General features: G+C 49.6%; 7 protein-coding genes across 7 annotated transcripts; 4 read left to right on the plus strand and 3 right to left on the minus strand.

The window, feature by feature from the left end:
- Positions 1-577: 577 nt before the first annotated feature.
- N7518_008580 (uncharacterized protein) lies at positions 578-2,356 on the plus strand (the record flags this gene model as incomplete). Its single annotated transcript, XM_057189507.1, has 1 exon — positions 578-2,356. The coding sequence occupies one exon, from the start codon at positions 578-580 to the stop codon at positions 2,354-2,356; it is 1,779 nt and encodes a 592-aa protein (XP_057041210.1).
- Positions 2,357-3,541: 1,185 nt separating this feature from the next.
- On the plus strand, positions 3,542-4,588 carry N7518_008581 (NAD(P)H-dependent flavin oxidoreductase; the record flags this gene model as incomplete). The annotated part of the gene is made up of 1 exon (XM_057189508.1): positions 3,542-4,588. The coding sequence occupies one exon, from the start codon at positions 3,542-3,544 to the stop codon at positions 4,586-4,588; it is 1,047 nt and encodes a 348-aa protein (XP_057041211.1).
- A 348-nt stretch (positions 4,589-4,936) lies between these two features.
- On the minus strand, positions 4,937-6,543 carry N7518_008582 (taxilin; the record flags this gene model as incomplete). The annotated part of the gene is made up of 4 exons (XM_057189509.1): positions 4,937-5,735; positions 5,794-5,942; positions 6,019-6,293; positions 6,405-6,543. 4 exons carry the CDS (start codon positions 6,541-6,543, stop codon positions 4,937-4,939), a joined length of 1,362 nt encoding a protein of 453 aa, XP_057041212.1.
- Positions 6,544-6,927: 384 nt separating this feature from the next.
- On the plus strand, positions 6,928-10,113 carry cym1 (pitrilysin family metalloprotease cym1; the record flags this gene model as incomplete). The annotated part of the gene is made up of 2 exons (XM_057189510.1): positions 6,928-7,301; positions 7,359-10,113. The coding sequence occupies 2 exons, from the start codon at positions 6,928-6,930 to the stop codon at positions 10,111-10,113; spliced, it is 3,129 nt and encodes a 1,042-aa protein (XP_057041213.1).
- Positions 10,114-10,837: 724 nt separating this feature from the next.
- On the plus strand, positions 10,838-13,110 carry N7518_008584 (fungal specific transcription factor domain-containing protein; the record flags this gene model as incomplete). Its single annotated transcript, XM_057189511.1, has 8 exons — positions 10,838-10,886; positions 11,025-11,095; positions 11,152-11,459; positions 11,512-11,947; positions 12,007-12,316; positions 12,366-12,580; positions 12,626-12,689; positions 12,752-13,110. The coding sequence occupies 8 exons, from the start codon at positions 10,838-10,840 to the stop codon at positions 13,108-13,110; spliced, it is 1,812 nt and encodes a 603-aa protein (XP_057041214.1).
- Positions 13,111-13,262: 152 nt separating this feature from the next.
- Positions 13,263-14,394, minus strand: N7518_008585 (class I SAM-dependent methyltransferase; the record flags this gene model as incomplete). The annotated part of the gene is made up of 4 exons (XM_057189512.1): positions 13,263-13,784; positions 13,849-13,995; positions 14,115-14,135; positions 14,191-14,394. Coding segments are annotated over 4 exons (894 nt in total), but the record flags the coding sequence as incomplete, so codon positions are not given.
- A 507-nt stretch (positions 14,395-14,901) lies between these two features.
- Positions 14,902-16,274, minus strand: N7518_008586 (uncharacterized protein; the record flags this gene model as incomplete). The annotated part of the gene is made up of 2 exons (XM_057189513.1): positions 14,902-15,135; positions 15,195-16,274. 2 exons carry the CDS (start codon positions 16,272-16,274, stop codon positions 14,902-14,904), a joined length of 1,314 nt encoding a protein of 437 aa, XP_057041216.1.
- Positions 16,275-16,331: the final 57 nt, after the last annotated feature.

Here is a 16,331-nt window from a genome sequence, read left to right on the forward strand (position 1 = left end):
AGAGAAAATGCAAATTGTTGTATGCTCATTACAGCGGGGCAGCGTATGAATACTAAAAAAAAAAAAAAAAAAAAAAAAAACTATAGTGGAGCCGTTCACGGGTTACTCGGAAAATTAGTTTGGTACGGTTCGATCCGTCGATGTTCCAAGGTTACACTGCGGATCAGGGTGGCGGTGCGGCTCCACCCCCTGTAATTACAGGAATGGGGCCGCAATCTCGAACTCGCATATAGATCCATAAATCAGAATCAAATGAAAAGTACGCAGTGCTAGGTATAAGAGCCTCTCCACCAGGGGCCTAGCCTGCCCAATAGCAGTAGCTTTATTAGCCGAAACGCAACTCATGACACATCATCTCTTCCAACCAAGTGCGTATTCACATACATGCCCAGTCAGAAGAATTGTGGATATCGTCAGACGTCGTAAATGATTCCATTTAACGGGGCTGATGTTTACCAATCGGCTAGATTTCTTCCTTTCGCCTCAAAGCCCTTCTGTTGGCGCAAATTGTTTATTACTCTACACCGTCTAGGCTAGCACGCTAATTTGGTATCTGTTATCCCAAACCAACGAGAAAATGCCGATTGGCGTTGGAATTGTCGGCGCGCTGGTGCTAATATACCTCACGAACTTCGCGTACCGGCTATTTCGCAACATTCGCGCCGCCAAGTCCATCGGCCTACCTTACTTGGTGTATCCAATAGATCCAAGCAACATCATCTGGCTATTGACGTCCGTCCCTTTGCGGCCATGGTTGAAGCGCATTCTCCCAAAGCAGATATGGGAACGTCTCACGCTGACGATCTATGGCTGGGAGTTCTATGAGAAGCGCCGGCCATTCGACGAATATGCGGCCCCACAAGGATATCGAAAATCATTCTTGGTTGCCAGTTGCGGGCCTCTAGAGCTCTGCACCGCCGATCCGATCCTCGCTGCTGAGGTGCTACAACGAACAGATGATTTCAAAATGCCACCGATTGCTGGACTACTCCTAGGTCAGTTTGGACATAATGTTCTCACAACCAATGGAGAGAGATGGGCGAAGCAACGCAAGGTTGTTGCAAGCGTGATCAACGAGCGCATCTCCAAGACCATCTTCGATGCAACGATATGTCAGACAACGGGCATGCTGGATGAGCTTCTTCTCATTGGGACCGACAGAGAAAGGGTCTCTGCTGAGTCGACAAAAATGTTCGATATGATCAAGAAAATCACAATTCATGTACTGAGTGAGGCTGGTATGGGTGCAAAGGCTCCATGGAAGAGCACAGACGGCGAGAAACCCGGGTCGGGTTTCAAGATGACATATATTGAATCCTGCAAATCTGTCATGGCGTCTGTCACTGGGCCGATAATTATCCCAACTACAATACTTTTAAACTGGCCGTCCTGGATCCCAGGATACCGGAAGATGAAGCAGCTAGGCATTGCTAAACGCGAGTTCCCTATGCACACCGAAATTCTTCTCAACCAGGAGCGTCGACGCGTTTGGGACAAGAAGACTTCATCAGGACAAAGCAACATCATGAGCCAGTTGCTTCAAGCAGCAGAAAAACAAGAGAATGAGGCAAACCCCCTTAGCAAAGAGGAGTTGAACGGCAATCTCTTTCTTTTCACAGCAGCAGGGTTTGAAACAACGGCAAACACCCTCTCCTTTGCCATAGTTTTGCTTGCCAGGTATCCTGGATGGCAGGAATGGCTATTCGAAGAGGTTGATGTCTTGATGCCTACAGACGTGTTAGAAACTCCAGAGTATTCTTCCGTCTTTCCAAGGGCAACGCGTCTCATGGCAGTTATGCTAGAAACACTGCGTCTGTACACACCTGTTGTTCACGTCCTGAGAACAAACGAGACACCCCAAGAGCTGAGGACATCCGACGACATGATTTCCCTCCCAGCTAATTCGTCCGTGGTTATAAATCACATTGCACTGCATCTTGATCCAGATGTGTGGCCCGATATTAACCGGTGCTCTGACCCATCATGGGTCCATACCGATGACAATGAACTCCCTGACGAGTGCACCTTCCGCCCTTCTCGCTGGATCAATCCACTCGGGTCTGCACGCCGCATATATCAACCGCCGAAGGGATGTTTTCTTCCCTGGGGTCATGGGCCGCGTATCTGTCCAGGACAAAAGATGGGCCAGGTTGAGTTTGTCGCGGTCATGTTAAAACTGCTACAGCGCCACCGCATAGATGCTGTGCCGCTCATCGAGGAGGAGCCAAGAGAAGTTGAGCAGAGGTTGGATGGCCTGCTGAACAATAGTGTTCCAAAAATGACTTTGACCATGGACGGCATATATGATGTAGACATAACGGGAGGCGTGGCCATGCGACTGACTAGTCGGAAATGAAATTCAATGATTGTAGCACGCTGTAAGGATTGTTCAATACAACCCTGACGCCCTTGGGCAGCAACCATTCTCTTACATATATTTGCAAGAAGATGTCGATTCATTGAATCTGTTCCATCCCCAGTAACCATTGGATGTAGTGGAATCTTCTCGCATACTCGATATATAACCTTAGGCGCACCTGAATACTGATGCGCCACCTGTCCAAAATATTTCCATGATGTTGCTGTTCGCTTTCTTTCCTATATATCCCTCTTTGTCCCTTCCTGGTCTTCTCCAAAGGGAGTTGATGTAATCCACCGGTTGATAAATTATTTTTTTGGTTTCCAAGGAACTCAGATGCCGGCGCAGATGTGGTTGCAATGTATTGACTAAAACAAAGGCCAAAATATCTCATTCCTCTCCATTTGTGCGACTCGATTGGCAAGGGCGAGGTCGAGGTTCCAGGTTGGGCAGGTGCACAGTCGGTATCAGTCGGCAGATCGTCACACTGAGTATAATCACTGATCTAAGTCCGTGCTGATATCTACTCAGTGAGCCTAAGCCTGAGCACCCTTATAAAAGCGGCGGCAGATCAAATAGGAAAGCCCCACACGCCAGGGAAAATCCGGTACGTTTAGGTACTGAAGAGGGGACCCTGCCACAGGGGACAGGGGCACCGACAGTCCTGCCTGCGAAACAGGTGTGAGAGCAGAGTCGTCACTAGGAGTAGTAGGGTGCTAGGGAGGAGAACACCATGGGGTGACTACTGAGAAGTGAAGTGGAAGGTGTCTGCGTTGCTATCTATGCCTCGGGAGTGCTTTTATAGTTTATCACATGGCCGCTTAGTCATCCTATACTGGAAACTACATTGAAGAGGGGTCCCTAGGATAGGGGCACCGACAGCCCTGCCTGCGAAACAGGTGTGAGAGCAGAGTCGTCACTGGGAGTAATAGGGTGCTAGAGAGGAGAACACCATGGGGTGACTACTGAGAATGGAAGTGGAAAGGTGTCTGCGTTGCTATCTAGTTATGCCTCGGGAGTGCTTTTATGTCACATAGCCGCTTAGTCATCCTGCTCTGGAAACCCCCACTGCAATATATACACTGTCCATATCTAAGAAAGCATCGAGACAAGACCATCTCTTAGTTCCACCTAATTCTACCTCTGAGAATCTACCATAACCATCTCTGCAACCCAACAACAATGTCTCTCCAAACACCACTATGCTCTCTCCTCAAGATTCAACACCCAGTGCTGCTAGCTGGCATGGCCCGCGCATCTGGAGCTCCACTAGCAGCAGCGGTCTCTAATGCCGGCGGTCTGGGTACAATCGGCGGACTAGGCTACACACCAGCTCAACTATCAGAAATGCTCACGGAGCTCAAATCACTCCTCCGGGACCCCTCTCTCCCCTTCGGCGTAGATCTCGCCCTTCCGCAGGTCGGAGGTTCAGCGCGTGCAACAAACCACGACTACACACACGGCCAGCTGGACGAGCTAATCGAGGTGACCATCTCGCACGGCGCCAAGCTCTTCGTCTCCGCCGTCGGCATCCCGCCCGCAAAGACCATCAAGCGGCTCCACGAGGCCGGAATCCTGATTATGAATATGGTTGGCGCACCGAAGCACGCCCATAAGGCGTTAAAGGCGGGAGTCGATATTATATGTGCACAGGGTGGCGAGGGCGGCGGTCATACCGGCGAAGTGCCGTTCTCCGTTCTCGTACCTGCTATTGTGGATGTTGCTCGGCAGTATAAGAGTCCGCTCACTGGGCAACCGGCACTTGTCGTTGCAGCCGGTGGTATCAACGATGGCCGCAGTCTGGCGGCGTCGTTGATGTTTGGTGCTGCGGGTGTTTGGGTGGGCACACGGTTTGTGGCCTCCGAGGAGAGCGGCGCCAGTCGCTTGCATAAGGAGGCTGTTGTTGGGGCGCAATTTGGCGAGACTAAGCGCACGCTGGTTGTCACTGGTCGACCTTTGCGCATGCTTCCCAATGATTACATCAAGGAATGGGAAGCGCGGCCTGCTGATATTGCCGCGCTGACTTCCAAGGGTGTTGTGCCCATGATGGATGATTTGGAGAACGACAAGGACACCGATATGCCGTTCCTCATGGGCGACGTCTCGGCTAGTGTTAACGAGATTAAACCAGCCGGAATCATTGTGAAGGAAATGGTTCAGCAGGCCATCGAGGTGCTCAAAGTCGGAGGCTCATATATCACTTCCACAGGGTCATCGAGTAAGCTATAGATATTAGGTAAAAGTTAGGATGCAATCATATATGCCAAGGATTTTTTTCTTGTTATACTATGACATGTACTTGTACGAAAAATATGAAACCAATAAGACTTGAAGAAACCAACGAGGAAGATGGATTATGCCTTGGTAATTACCGAGGAATATCGCGAGACAGACAAAAAATAGATGGCAAGGAACTTCTACATTTTCGAACTCAACACGAATCTTCAGATCTCTGTAAGCCCAAGACAAACTGAAGCATTTGCCTTGGGAGAAAAGTACAAAGTCCAAGACCGAATGTTCATGGAGGTAGCCAAAGTCGCTTCGATCAAAATCGACGTCAAATAAATTGGAATAATCTTAGAAAACCAAGCCATTGACTCCCGCAGCGTTGCCATTCGCTCGAGCTTGCAAAAGATTCGGGGGCGGGGTGGGACCGAAGACAGGCTTCTCCGAGGGTTGTTCGACCCGGGTTGGGGGTGGCTCGAGATCTTCCTCATCACTGATATCCTCCTCGTCATCTTCGTAGTCATCGTCGTACTCGCTTTCAGTGCCTTCATCATCGCCCTCTAAATGATCATCGCCTTCCGCTAGAGCAAGTCCTTCGCCTCGGCCTTGGGCTTGCATACGCCGACAAAGGGCTTCTAGATGGTGGCACTTCCGTCGCCACCGTTCAAGTTCTTCATGATTTCTGGTCCGTTCCTCTGCCATTTCCAGAATATTGCGATTAGTTTGCTCGTGCTTCCGATTGAGAGTATGATTCTCCTTCTCTAGGCGCTTGGTTTTCTTGGACATTTCTTCCATCTCCTTGCGGAAGGTAAGGAAAAGATCGTTGCTGTTGTTCAAAGTGTCCTCGACCTGGTGGTCTTCGTCAGCGACCGGGGAGTGAGACGGGTTATAGGAACCCTTCTGTACCTGTTTGAATTTTTCCACATAGATGTTGAGTTGGCTGCGCAGTTCAGCCTCGGTATGGGAGAAAGTGGAAACCTGAGAGGTCAAAGCTCGGCTTCGGTTGGCTTCAACTTCACCAGCGCGGCGCTGCTCCTCAAACTTGGAAGCGAGACTTTGAATCTCGGAGTCCTTGCCACGTAGGAGGCCCCTGTAATGCAAGTCGCGTGTGTCGAACTGCTCGCTAATGGTCTTGAGCTTGGCGCGGAGTCTAGACATTTCCGATTAGCAAATGTGAAGCTCAAAGAAGGAGAGGAACTCAATCGTACGCTTCATCCAAATCGACATCCACCTTTTCGCTACGAGGGTTCCCTTTGGCAGCCATGACGTCTTGAATGTCGTAAAGGAGCGAGTCGAGACGTTCGTTCACAATCAAGCGCGCTTTCTTCTCAGTGTCCTCCAGCTTCTTATTCTCATCCTACCAAATCGTTTAGCTGGCAAGTCCTCCGCGGTGTTTGGCGCAATCGTCTCGAGGCGCATGCTGATGGACCCACCTTGACCTTTTTGTTCTCCTTGGTAAGTTCTCGACATAGCTTCTCTAGCTTGTCCTTCATTGTAACGGTCTTGTTGAGATCAGACTTGCCCTTGTCCTGGTCCTTTTGCAACTGATCGGCGCGCTTCTTGCTCTTAGAATAATCACGATCCAACTTCTTCATATCCGCCAACAGCTCGGTGTACTTCTTATGGACGGTTTCGAGTTTGGTCATAGGAGATTCGATATTGCTCAAAAGCTGGTTGAGATCACGGGTTGCTTTCTTGACCTCGCGCTCTGTATATCAAAATCCAAGTCAGTGACCCTAGTTCCAGACTAACCCCGCAGTCCAGCGGTACCAAGCAAAGAAGAAAAATGCCGCCGCAGAATACAAAGGGAGTCACGCACCAATTTCCGCCTCTTGGTCTTTCTCGCCGGCGGCATCTTGCTCCAGCTGGGAGATCTTGGCGGCTAAAAGCTTGGACGTCTCGTTTGGGTCGGCCGCTTTCTTCACCTTGTTCTTCTTTGCCATGGAGGTGGACGACATTTCAAGGTGTTTGCGTGAGTATTGCAGAAACAACGTATTTGGCGATTCGATTCACGGGGGGTTGGTACGAAGGCCGGAAGCCGAAAATTTGCGCCAAATAGGCGGGATACAGGGCAGGATGTAGACGGATCAATCACACGGAGGAGAGATCCCGGAGGGAAGGCTCACGAGCGGGATCACTGGCCCTGGGATGTAAGGATCGTTTGTTTGTCGTATCGTTCGGGAAAGAGCAAATGTTGGTCTTCGGAGCAGAACTTCGACAAGCGGGCGGCCAGAGTGAGGCTTACGCTAGCATAGATGATGTAAGCCTGGGCGGTGGAACCTCCAGGGCTGGACATTTTCGACTCCGGGGTTGTTCTTAACGATCGTCAACTACCCATAATTATGTTGCGCTCATCGATGCGCCTCGGTACAGCTCGAGTGCCCAAGTCTAATCCGCTTATTAGTCGTTCATTGAAGTCAACGCAAACGATCCTTCCGCGCAATACCCGGAGAGCCGCATCGACGGTGACCAACTTGGATAACTTTCCCAAGGTCGGCGAGAAGCTCCACGGATTCACTCTACAGGAGAAAAAACATGTTCCCGAGCTTCATCTGACTGCAGTCTGGCTGAAGCATGACCGGACCGATGCGGACTACATGCATGTCGCCAGAGATGATAAGAACAATGTGTTTGGAATTGGGTTCAAGACAAACCCGCCGGATGCTACTGGTGTGCCTCATATTCTGGAGCATACCACATTATGTGGTAGTGAAAAGTGAATCATATCATATTGAATACCTCTATATTTTTGCTGACCTTATGCTCCTTCAAGATTTCCAATCCGTGACCCGTTCTTTAAGATGCTTCCGCGCTCCCTATCGAATTTCATGAATGCTTTCACAGCCTCCGACCACACTACATACCCCTTTGCTACAACCAACCAACAAGATTTCCAAAATCTTCTTTCTGTCTATCTTGATGCTACTCTACACCCTCTTCTTAAGGAATCGGATTTCCGACAAGAAGGATGGCGCTTGGGCCCCGAGGATCCGCGTGCTGGAGAGTTGATTCCCGGGCAACCCGAAAAACAGCTATCATTGGAGGACATCGTATTTAAGGGTGTCGTCTACAACGAGATGAAGGGCCAGATCTCTGATGCAAACTATCTCTACTATATTCGTTTCAAAGAGAGTATCTTTCCCTCGCTAAACAACTCTGGTGGAGACCCAGAGTATATCACAGATCTCACTCATAAGCAGCTGACGGAGTTTTCCAAACGCAACTATCACCCTAGCAACTCCAAGATCCTTACATATGGTGATATGCCTTTGGCTGATCACCTGCGGCAGATCGGTACAGTCCTGGATGGCTTTCAGAAAGGACACGCGGATACTGATATCAAGCTTCCTCTGGATCTCACCAAGGGACCTCTTAACGTGACTGTTCCCGGCCCCATCGATACGTTCGCCAGCGAAGACAAGCAGCACAAGACATCCACATCCTGGTACATGGGTGACACAACCGATATTGTGGAAACTTTCTCTGTAGGAATCGTTTCCTCGCTTCTCCTCGATGGCTACGGCTCACCCATGTACCGAGCCCTTGTTGAGAGTGGTCTGGGCTCTTCTTTCACACCCAACACAGGTCTTGACCCATCTGGCCGGATTCCTATCTTCTCGGTTGGACTAAACGGTGTGACTGAAGCGGAAGCCCCAAATATCAAAAACGTGATTCAAAACGTCTTCCGGGAATCCGTTTCTGCTGGGTTCAGCGAGGAGAAGATTCGTGGATTCCTTCACCAGCTGGAGCTTTCGCTGCGCCACAAGACTGCAAACTTCGGAATTGGTGTAATGGAGAAGACCATTTCGTCTTGGCTCAACGGCTCAAACCCCATGAAAGAGCTGGCTTGGAATGATGTCATCGACGAGTTCAAGAGAAGATATGCTAAACCTGGTTATCTCGAATCTTTGGTAGAGAAATATCTCATGAACGACCAATGCATGACCTTTACCATGGTCGGTACTCCCACTTTTAACAAAGAGTTGGACGAGAAGGAGGTGGTGCGAAAGGACAAGAAACTTGCCCAGCTTATTGAAGAGCATGGATCAGTTGAGAAGGCTGTCACCAAGCTTGGAGAGGAGGAATTGGAACTTCTCAAGATCCAAGAGGACGCCCATAATGCTGACCTGAGCTGTCTCCCATCGTTAAGAGTCAAGGACATCTCGCGAGAGAAGGAGCGCAAACCTGTCCGAGAGTCGAAAGTCGAGGGCGCTGACGTCGTCTGGCGTGAAGCTCCCACCAATGGCTTGACCTACTTCCAGGCCTTGAATGACTTCGTTGATCTGCCTGATGAACTCCGATTGCTTATGCCCCTCTTTAACGACTGCGTTATGCGTCTGGGAACTGCCAATCGGTCGATGGAACAGTGGGAAGATTTGATCAAACTGAAAACCGGAGGGATCTCAACATCGTCGTTCCTTGTGTCGTCCCCAACGCACTTGGATCATTTCAAGGAGGGTTTGCAGTTCTCTGGATTCGCTATTGACAAAAACATTCCCGAGATGCTGGAAATACTCTCGGCTTTGGTCACAGAGACGGACTTCACAAGCCCTGCTGCGCCGGCGATGATTCAAGAACTTCTACGGATGACGACTAATGGAGCTTTGGATGCCATTGCGGGAACTGGTCACCGATTTGCCGTCAATGCTGCGGCTGCCAGTCTTTCTCGGAGCTTCTGGATCCAAGAGCAGCAGTCTGGCCTTGAGCAGCTGCAGGCTACGGCTAACCTGCTCCGGGACGCAGAGTCCTCTCCTGAGCGTCTCCGGGAGCTGATCGAGAAGCTTCGCCTTATCCAATCCTTTGCCATCTCTTCGTCCAACCTTCGCGTCCGCGTGGTGTGTGAAAAGGAGAGTGCTGGCAACAACGAATTGATTTTGCAAAATTGGATTTCCGGACTGCCTCGAACACAGTCCCCAAGCGCCAATATTACCAGGTCTTCCTTCAAGTCAGCCGACAAGGCTTTCTACGAGATGCCGTACAAGGTCTATTATTCTGGCCAGGCTCGCCAAACTGTGCCATTCGTTGATCCATCCAGCGCTCCTCTCAGCGTCTTGTCTCAGCTTCTCACCCACAACTACCTCCACCCCGAGATCCGGGAGAAGGGAGGTGCATACGGAGCCGGTGCTAGCAACGGGCCCATCAAGGGTATCTTCACCTTCATGAGTTACCGAGACCCGAATCCTCTGAATTCGCTCAAGGTCTTCAAAAACAGTGGTATATTTGCTAGAGATCGTGCTTGGTCTGAGCGTGAGATTGAAGAAGCTAAGCTTGGCATCTTCCAAGGACTTGATGCTCCTATGAGCGTTGATGACGAAGGGGCCCGCTACTTCATGAGCGGCGTTACCCATGAAATGGACCAGCGCTGGAGAGAACAGGTCTTGGATGTTACAGCCAAGGATGTCAACGCGGTCGCTGAGAAGTTCCTGGTGAATGGCTCACGGCAAGCGACTTGTGTTCTGGGTGAGAAGAAAGACTGGGCTGATTCGGAATGGGAGCTGCGCAAGCTTTCCATGGATGCCGCCGCATAAGCGATATCACCCAAGGATCGCCATTCAGCAGTTGCCTCTTTGTTTTCCCACACCTTCTCCGAACTGGACATGATCCTTGTTTAGGGAATTTGTATCACCACCTCACTTCCCTGTGTATTTCTATATACTTCACTTTCCTCCATCACACCCTACTTCACACCCTACTTCACACCCTACCTTGTACATATATCGTGTATATCCCATTTGTATACATCTCTATTCTTCTGTTTCCTCCCTGTTTTCATGTCTTCCCCTGCCTTGACCCCCAACCGCGCTGAAGATATTCACGTGCTTCGGCACCGAGCTAATCACATCTACAACCAGTCACTACCTTTGGTTGCAAGATGTCGCATTCATTTCCATCAGGATGCTCGCGCAAGAACAAAGGGAATGTGAACCGCCAGGTACACTTCTCTTCTCCGTTTTTCAGACCCGTCCTGGATTTATAAGTCTACACAGGACGGACTAAAAACGAGGGAACATAAATATCGTCATACAATTCATAGAATTCGTAAACTTCGTAGAAATATCAAAGTAAACAAATCTTGGAATCTTTCAATGTCTTGACTAAAAGAATGAGGAATGATAATTGGTCTCTGCTAAAAGCGGAGAAATGGTGATTCCCCACCGCTGATAAGCCCCGATGTAACTGTTTCTCTTTACTTCTTCTCCGATTTTTTGATCAGTTATCACCGCGAGTAATGGAGAGTGACTTTGAGTAGCCATGAAGAGATCGGGCGCCATGGTCGGCCCGAAGCCGACCAAGGCCTGTGGTGAGTCCGAGACGGCATTGGTATTGTGGAGAAAAGCTAACCAGTCAAAGTAAATTGCCGACGACTAAAGGTATAGACAGACTACTTTCCAATATACTAGCAAAAAGACCACTCACATGAATCAGATGAAATGCGAAGTATCCGGACCTCCTCCATGTCGCCGTTGCCGTCACACTCGAACAGCCTGTGTCTTTAAGCCCCGGGCCAATGTGAGCAAAGGATCACGGAAACAATAACCGAGAAACAAAGCTAACACCTCGTCGAGGCATCTGCAATGCATGAATTAATGGAGATGCAGCAAGATCAAGCTTTTGCTTCTCTGTCAGTGATCCCGGATCATCAGTCGATTTTGAACCGGCTGGCCAGGATCGAGGCCGCGCTAGGTATCACCGAGGAACCCCAGGACCCCGAAGACCAACTTAGTATGTCTCGTGAGGCAAGTCTCGAAGAAGACACGGAAGTCGTGCCACTGCATGGTGTATGGACAGCGCTTGCGCATTTACGACTCATTACTCGTCCATCTCCAGATGATAGTATCTGGTCGCGATCCGTTGTTCAGCAGCTATGGAGCTCGTAAGTACTGTTTAAATCAAGATGTGACGGCTGATATCTAACAATATCACAGCTTCTTGAAAAGTCTCCCACTTCTGCACTTCCTAACAGATCATAGCGCGTTCGCTTCTCCTACCCCTGTCCTGCTCGCTTCTGTGCTTTACATATCTGCTCTGCACCATCCATCTGCCAGGCTGGCATCTTTGGACTCGGAATATTGTGCCACTATGTATAGTGCTATCGCTGAGCTTGTGACTCCGTGTCTGCGTGCAAGTTACCTGCAGGTATCAGAGCACAAGGATGAAGAACAAAAGCTCTCCCCACAATCCAAAAGAGAGAAAGCATTTCATGATATCCTTGGGTTAATAATGGCTAGTCTGAGCTGCGAGGCTTATGTTGGTGCTACAGGATCGTGGATTGCAATGGCATATCGTATCTGGCTTGATAATTGTCCAGCAGAGATGAATTCCACCACGAAAGACTGGCGTGGCTTGTTCTCCGGTCTTCAGGTAGGAGCAGGTAACAAATCCCGAGATTCGGATACTTTACTTACGTTTGTTGGCTTCAGGTCATTGATATCGAACACGCCTCAATGCACATGTCCTATCCACTCCTCCCACGACATGCTGCAAATCCAAATATACAGCGGCTGGATAGCCATCAAGGAAATGCCTTCCAAGACCTTGCAGAAATGATGCACTTTGGACTGAGTCATTTTGTCGGCCGTGGGCTACCGAGCATATGGTCCTCTCTCAATGCAGATGAGGTTGACATCGTGCCTATAGCTCGGTCCCCGTTTACTGAAAATGATTCGCAGGTCATCAGGCACTGGGCACGAAAACTTGATGACTGGCTGGTACGATATAATAACTCATCCCGTAAGTATCCACGAGCCAGAATACAATTTCCGGGGCTGACTGTTGTTAGAGCCCACTCCGTCTGATCGACAAGGTATTCTCATTCTGCTCCAGTATCACCTGCACAAACTATATGTGCTTTCGATCTATCATCCTGCTCGTGGATTTGATCTGAGTCCTGCGAATATCAGTTCTTTTGAGCGACACGAGTTGCTCGTTTCAGCTCGGGCAGTGTTGAGGCTGAGACAAGATGATTCGAGCATATGGTCTAATTGGGACTTAGTTGTAAGTTCTGACCCAGAGCCTGTAATGCTATTTTTAACAACATAGATGATCACATGGGCGGCCGTATTACTTCTCCAGGGTGTTGAAGACGGCATGACTCACCCAGATGGTATGGCATTATCCAACTCACGAAAAAGCAGAATTATCGACCTCTTCTAATGTTCGTTCTAGATTTACACCTCATCCAAGCACATCTCCAAAGTCTAGAACGAAGGAACCATTCCGCTGCAAGCATTCATACCTTTCTCTCCCACCGTCTTGAGTCTAGTATGCAAGCCATGCATACCCCGCCAGACACAAGCGTGGCATTAGCATTCCCTCTCCCAAGCGCAGACGACTCATGGACTATATTTGACCAAGAGATAATGTCTCTTGCAAACCCACCGTGGTTATTCGATGAATCAACGCAGCTGCCGCAGATCCAAAAGGCTTCCACAATGCACCAATTACAGTCTGGGATCCAACCTTTCCAGTACGACTCTGCCATTTCAGCATCTGCATCCCAACACTTTGCACCAAATACACAGTAGGGTTGCACAGCGGCGAGTTGCGGGTGCTCAGCCGATCCTCGGTGTAGTATAATCAACCCCGAAGAGGATCTAGTGGTGTACGAAGAAGCACTGATTGATGTAATCTAGAAAAATGCTATATACATTTCAAATCACAAATGATAAAGGAACTCCTACAGCCTCCGAACACTAAACCTCAGCTTGAAAGTGTCCATCCCCTCATGGTAGTCTTTCATCATCTTATCCGCCCCAGCCCATTTCTCCATCCTAGTCTCAACCTCCCATTTCGTCCCCGTTTCAGCACCCACCTGCTCCCAGAACTTCTTCCACGTAGAAGGATCATGACGATAGTGCTCCCCAGAGGCCTCCTTATCTTCCGGAGGCGGGGGGTTCACTAAACCAATCTGTCGCCCGATTAGAAGGGAGCCGGGTTTATCCCGGAGTAACCCAACGAGCCGCTTTGCGACTAGGATCTGCTGGTCCCAATTGAAAAGATGGAAGAAGGAAGCGGCGTTCACAATATCAATTTTGTGGGTCAGTTGCTTGACTAGATCGGAGTTGTCATCGAATATGTCTGCTACAATGAACTGGGCTTTGAGGTGATCGCGGTCGTTGAAAAGCTCATACCCAATGTCGTAGAAGTCTTGGCGCAAGTCAGAAGCATAAAGATTTTCAGAAGCGACCCCGTCGAAGACCTAATTTGGTACGTTAAGTTGCATTCATTGCTCTGGACCCTGCATGAGCTGTCTGGGGTCTTACCAGTTGACGCAGCTCTTGCCCGACTGCACATCCGACATCGAGAAGCTTCTGTCCGGACTTGAGTCTGTCCAGGATTTCAGGGTAGAGCGGTGACTGTGGGATGCTCAAGTCTAGGAACCGGAATGATCCAATACATGGGTACGGAAACTGGGGATAATTATTAGTATCTTTGGCCAACGAGGGAATCGTGAAGACAATTGCGTCTGATGAAAACCACACAGGCCACGCTTGTAGGACATATTGTCGGAAAGAAATGTCTAACTTACCACAGCGAATGCTCGATCTCTCTGATTCATTCGTCATTAGCGTGGGCACTCTCGCCATGGAATGGAAAGGACTCACCACTTTTTTCACATGTTCAACCTCGTGCCCTGGTGGGATTTTGCTATACTTCTCGAGCAGAGACTTTGCTGGCTCGGGAACCTCAATCAGTTCTGGCTCGTACCAGGCAAACTTATGAGGATCAAAGCCGCCATCGAGTATGGATCTGAGATCGGACTCGGCTTTGGCCATGCTGGATGAGCCGAGGTTCGTCTGTGGTGCGAAGCCTGTGCAATTGAGCAATCCTGTGCGATTTGGATATCGCAGAGCTTGGCTATGTACTTCAGTCTCGTACCTGGATAGACCGGAAGAGCAATTCTGTTAAGGATGCCCCGCGTGGGGTGTGGGGACGGCCCCACGGTTTGGTTCTAATCGAGAATCAATGGAAGGTGAAGCTCATGAAGAGGACTCTAATTAAAGATCCGAATTCAACATTTAAGGACGATAGCGAAGCGACAAAAGCAATTGGATGTTGGGAACTGTGCAGGAGAAAATTGGCAAGGTTTGAGGAAGATCTATGAGCCTAGAGGGGGAATCTCAAAATCAATTAGGTTTATCATTTGCAATTTAAAACGCTCGAGAACTCCTGGCACTCTCGAGACTCTAGAATTCATAGGGGTATAGTAACAAAATCGCTCAGAATATCATACAAATTAGGTGATCAATGGCAAAGGTCCACAATAATCACCCAAAGCAAATTACAGCAATGCGTGTGAAGACTCATTAACACGATCAATCGAGAGAAGTCGTATTTCCACCAAGCTCATGTGGAGATATAGCCCTTGGTGAGGATTTCGATAAACCCGGAGAATCCATGGCCAAAGATGAAGGCGACATGGATAGGCGTGGGAATGGCTCGAGTTGGTTGTCGGACAACCGGCGGCTTGATGACTCGCTGAAGGTCCTTTTGGAGGTATTAAGTTGCTCTTGTGGTCGGAGACTTGGACTAGCGGATATTGCGGCAGGCTAAAATGTAATCTGGTTAATTTCTTCTTCATTTATACCGGAAGATGAAAATCTCATACTTTATCGCTGCCTCCCGGATCAAGGCCTCGACTCAAAGCCAGCTCGTGTGCAGCGAGTCGTCTTTTCGCAATATCCGATTCTTCTTCCAATGCCGCGCGCTGCTCTTCTGTTTTCAGGTCTGCCATCGATGGTGTACCAACACTTTGAGCAATCGCGGCATCATTGTAACTAGTTGATCGCTTTGGGGACCGTTTCTTCTTTCGCTTTGTCTTTCTCGAGGACGCACCGCCTAGACTGGACGCAGATGCAGACTGTACAATTTCAGACTTCGCCCCGGACTGATCATCTGATTCTAAGCCCGTTCCCCGGCGCGCAAAAGCGAGCGCAAACTCATCATCGAGGGGCACTGCATCTTCCTCCTCATCGCTAGGGAATAGATCCCCGCGGGAACTAAGTGAGTTGTCCGTTCCGCGAGAAGATTGCGTGGTACTGCGATTCCTCCTATTATGGATGGGGGACAATTGATCCTCCTCATCATCGTCATCCATAGCTTCCATTAGTGGCTCGTCTTCGTGCGTATAGCGCCGGGCGCCGGGGTGTTCTTGCAGATCTGCAGCTGAAGGCCGATACTTGACTCCCCTCGCACCGAATCTCCACGGAAAGCGCTCGAGGAAGCCGAGGAATGAAGAGCTGGGAATCACAGTCGGGTCGGCGCGATTGTCCGGAATGTGCGCGGTGCTCCTTCGCCTAGTGTTTTGTGTCCCGTAGCTCATCCCCCTAGGCCGGCGCGGCTGGTCAGCAGTTCCGTGCGCCAGCCCGCTGCCAGCAAGGAGGCGGTCGAGTTCACCAGTACCCCATCCAATTAAGCCATCATCTTCTTCTTCGTTGGCCCAGTCGTCGTAAAAATCAAAGTTGGCTTCGGTTTGGCCGCGTCGTCGCCGCCTTAGGTGGTCTTCACGGCTCGGAAGGCAAGGTGCTGTACATGCAGTCACGCAATTTCCAATGGATTCAAAACACGGGGATATGTAGTTGTGGGAGAAAGTATAAAGCCCCTCTTGCGCGGTTTCGTTGGCGGTCTCAAGGTTATGGGAGATCTGATTAATCCGTTGTCGGATGCGGGGGTCGCGCGGTCGCATCATATTGGGCAACGACGTGAAGAATAGAGACTACTAATGACGGATCTTGTGTAATTCGCT

This window comes from Penicillium psychrosexuale (assembly GCF_028828465.1).
Source record: "Penicillium psychrosexuale strain IBT 29551 chromosome Unknown utg000004l, whole genome shotgun sequence".
Classification (NCBI taxonomy): Eukaryota; Fungi; Ascomycota; class Eurotiomycetes; order Eurotiales; family Aspergillaceae; genus Penicillium; species Penicillium psychrosexuale.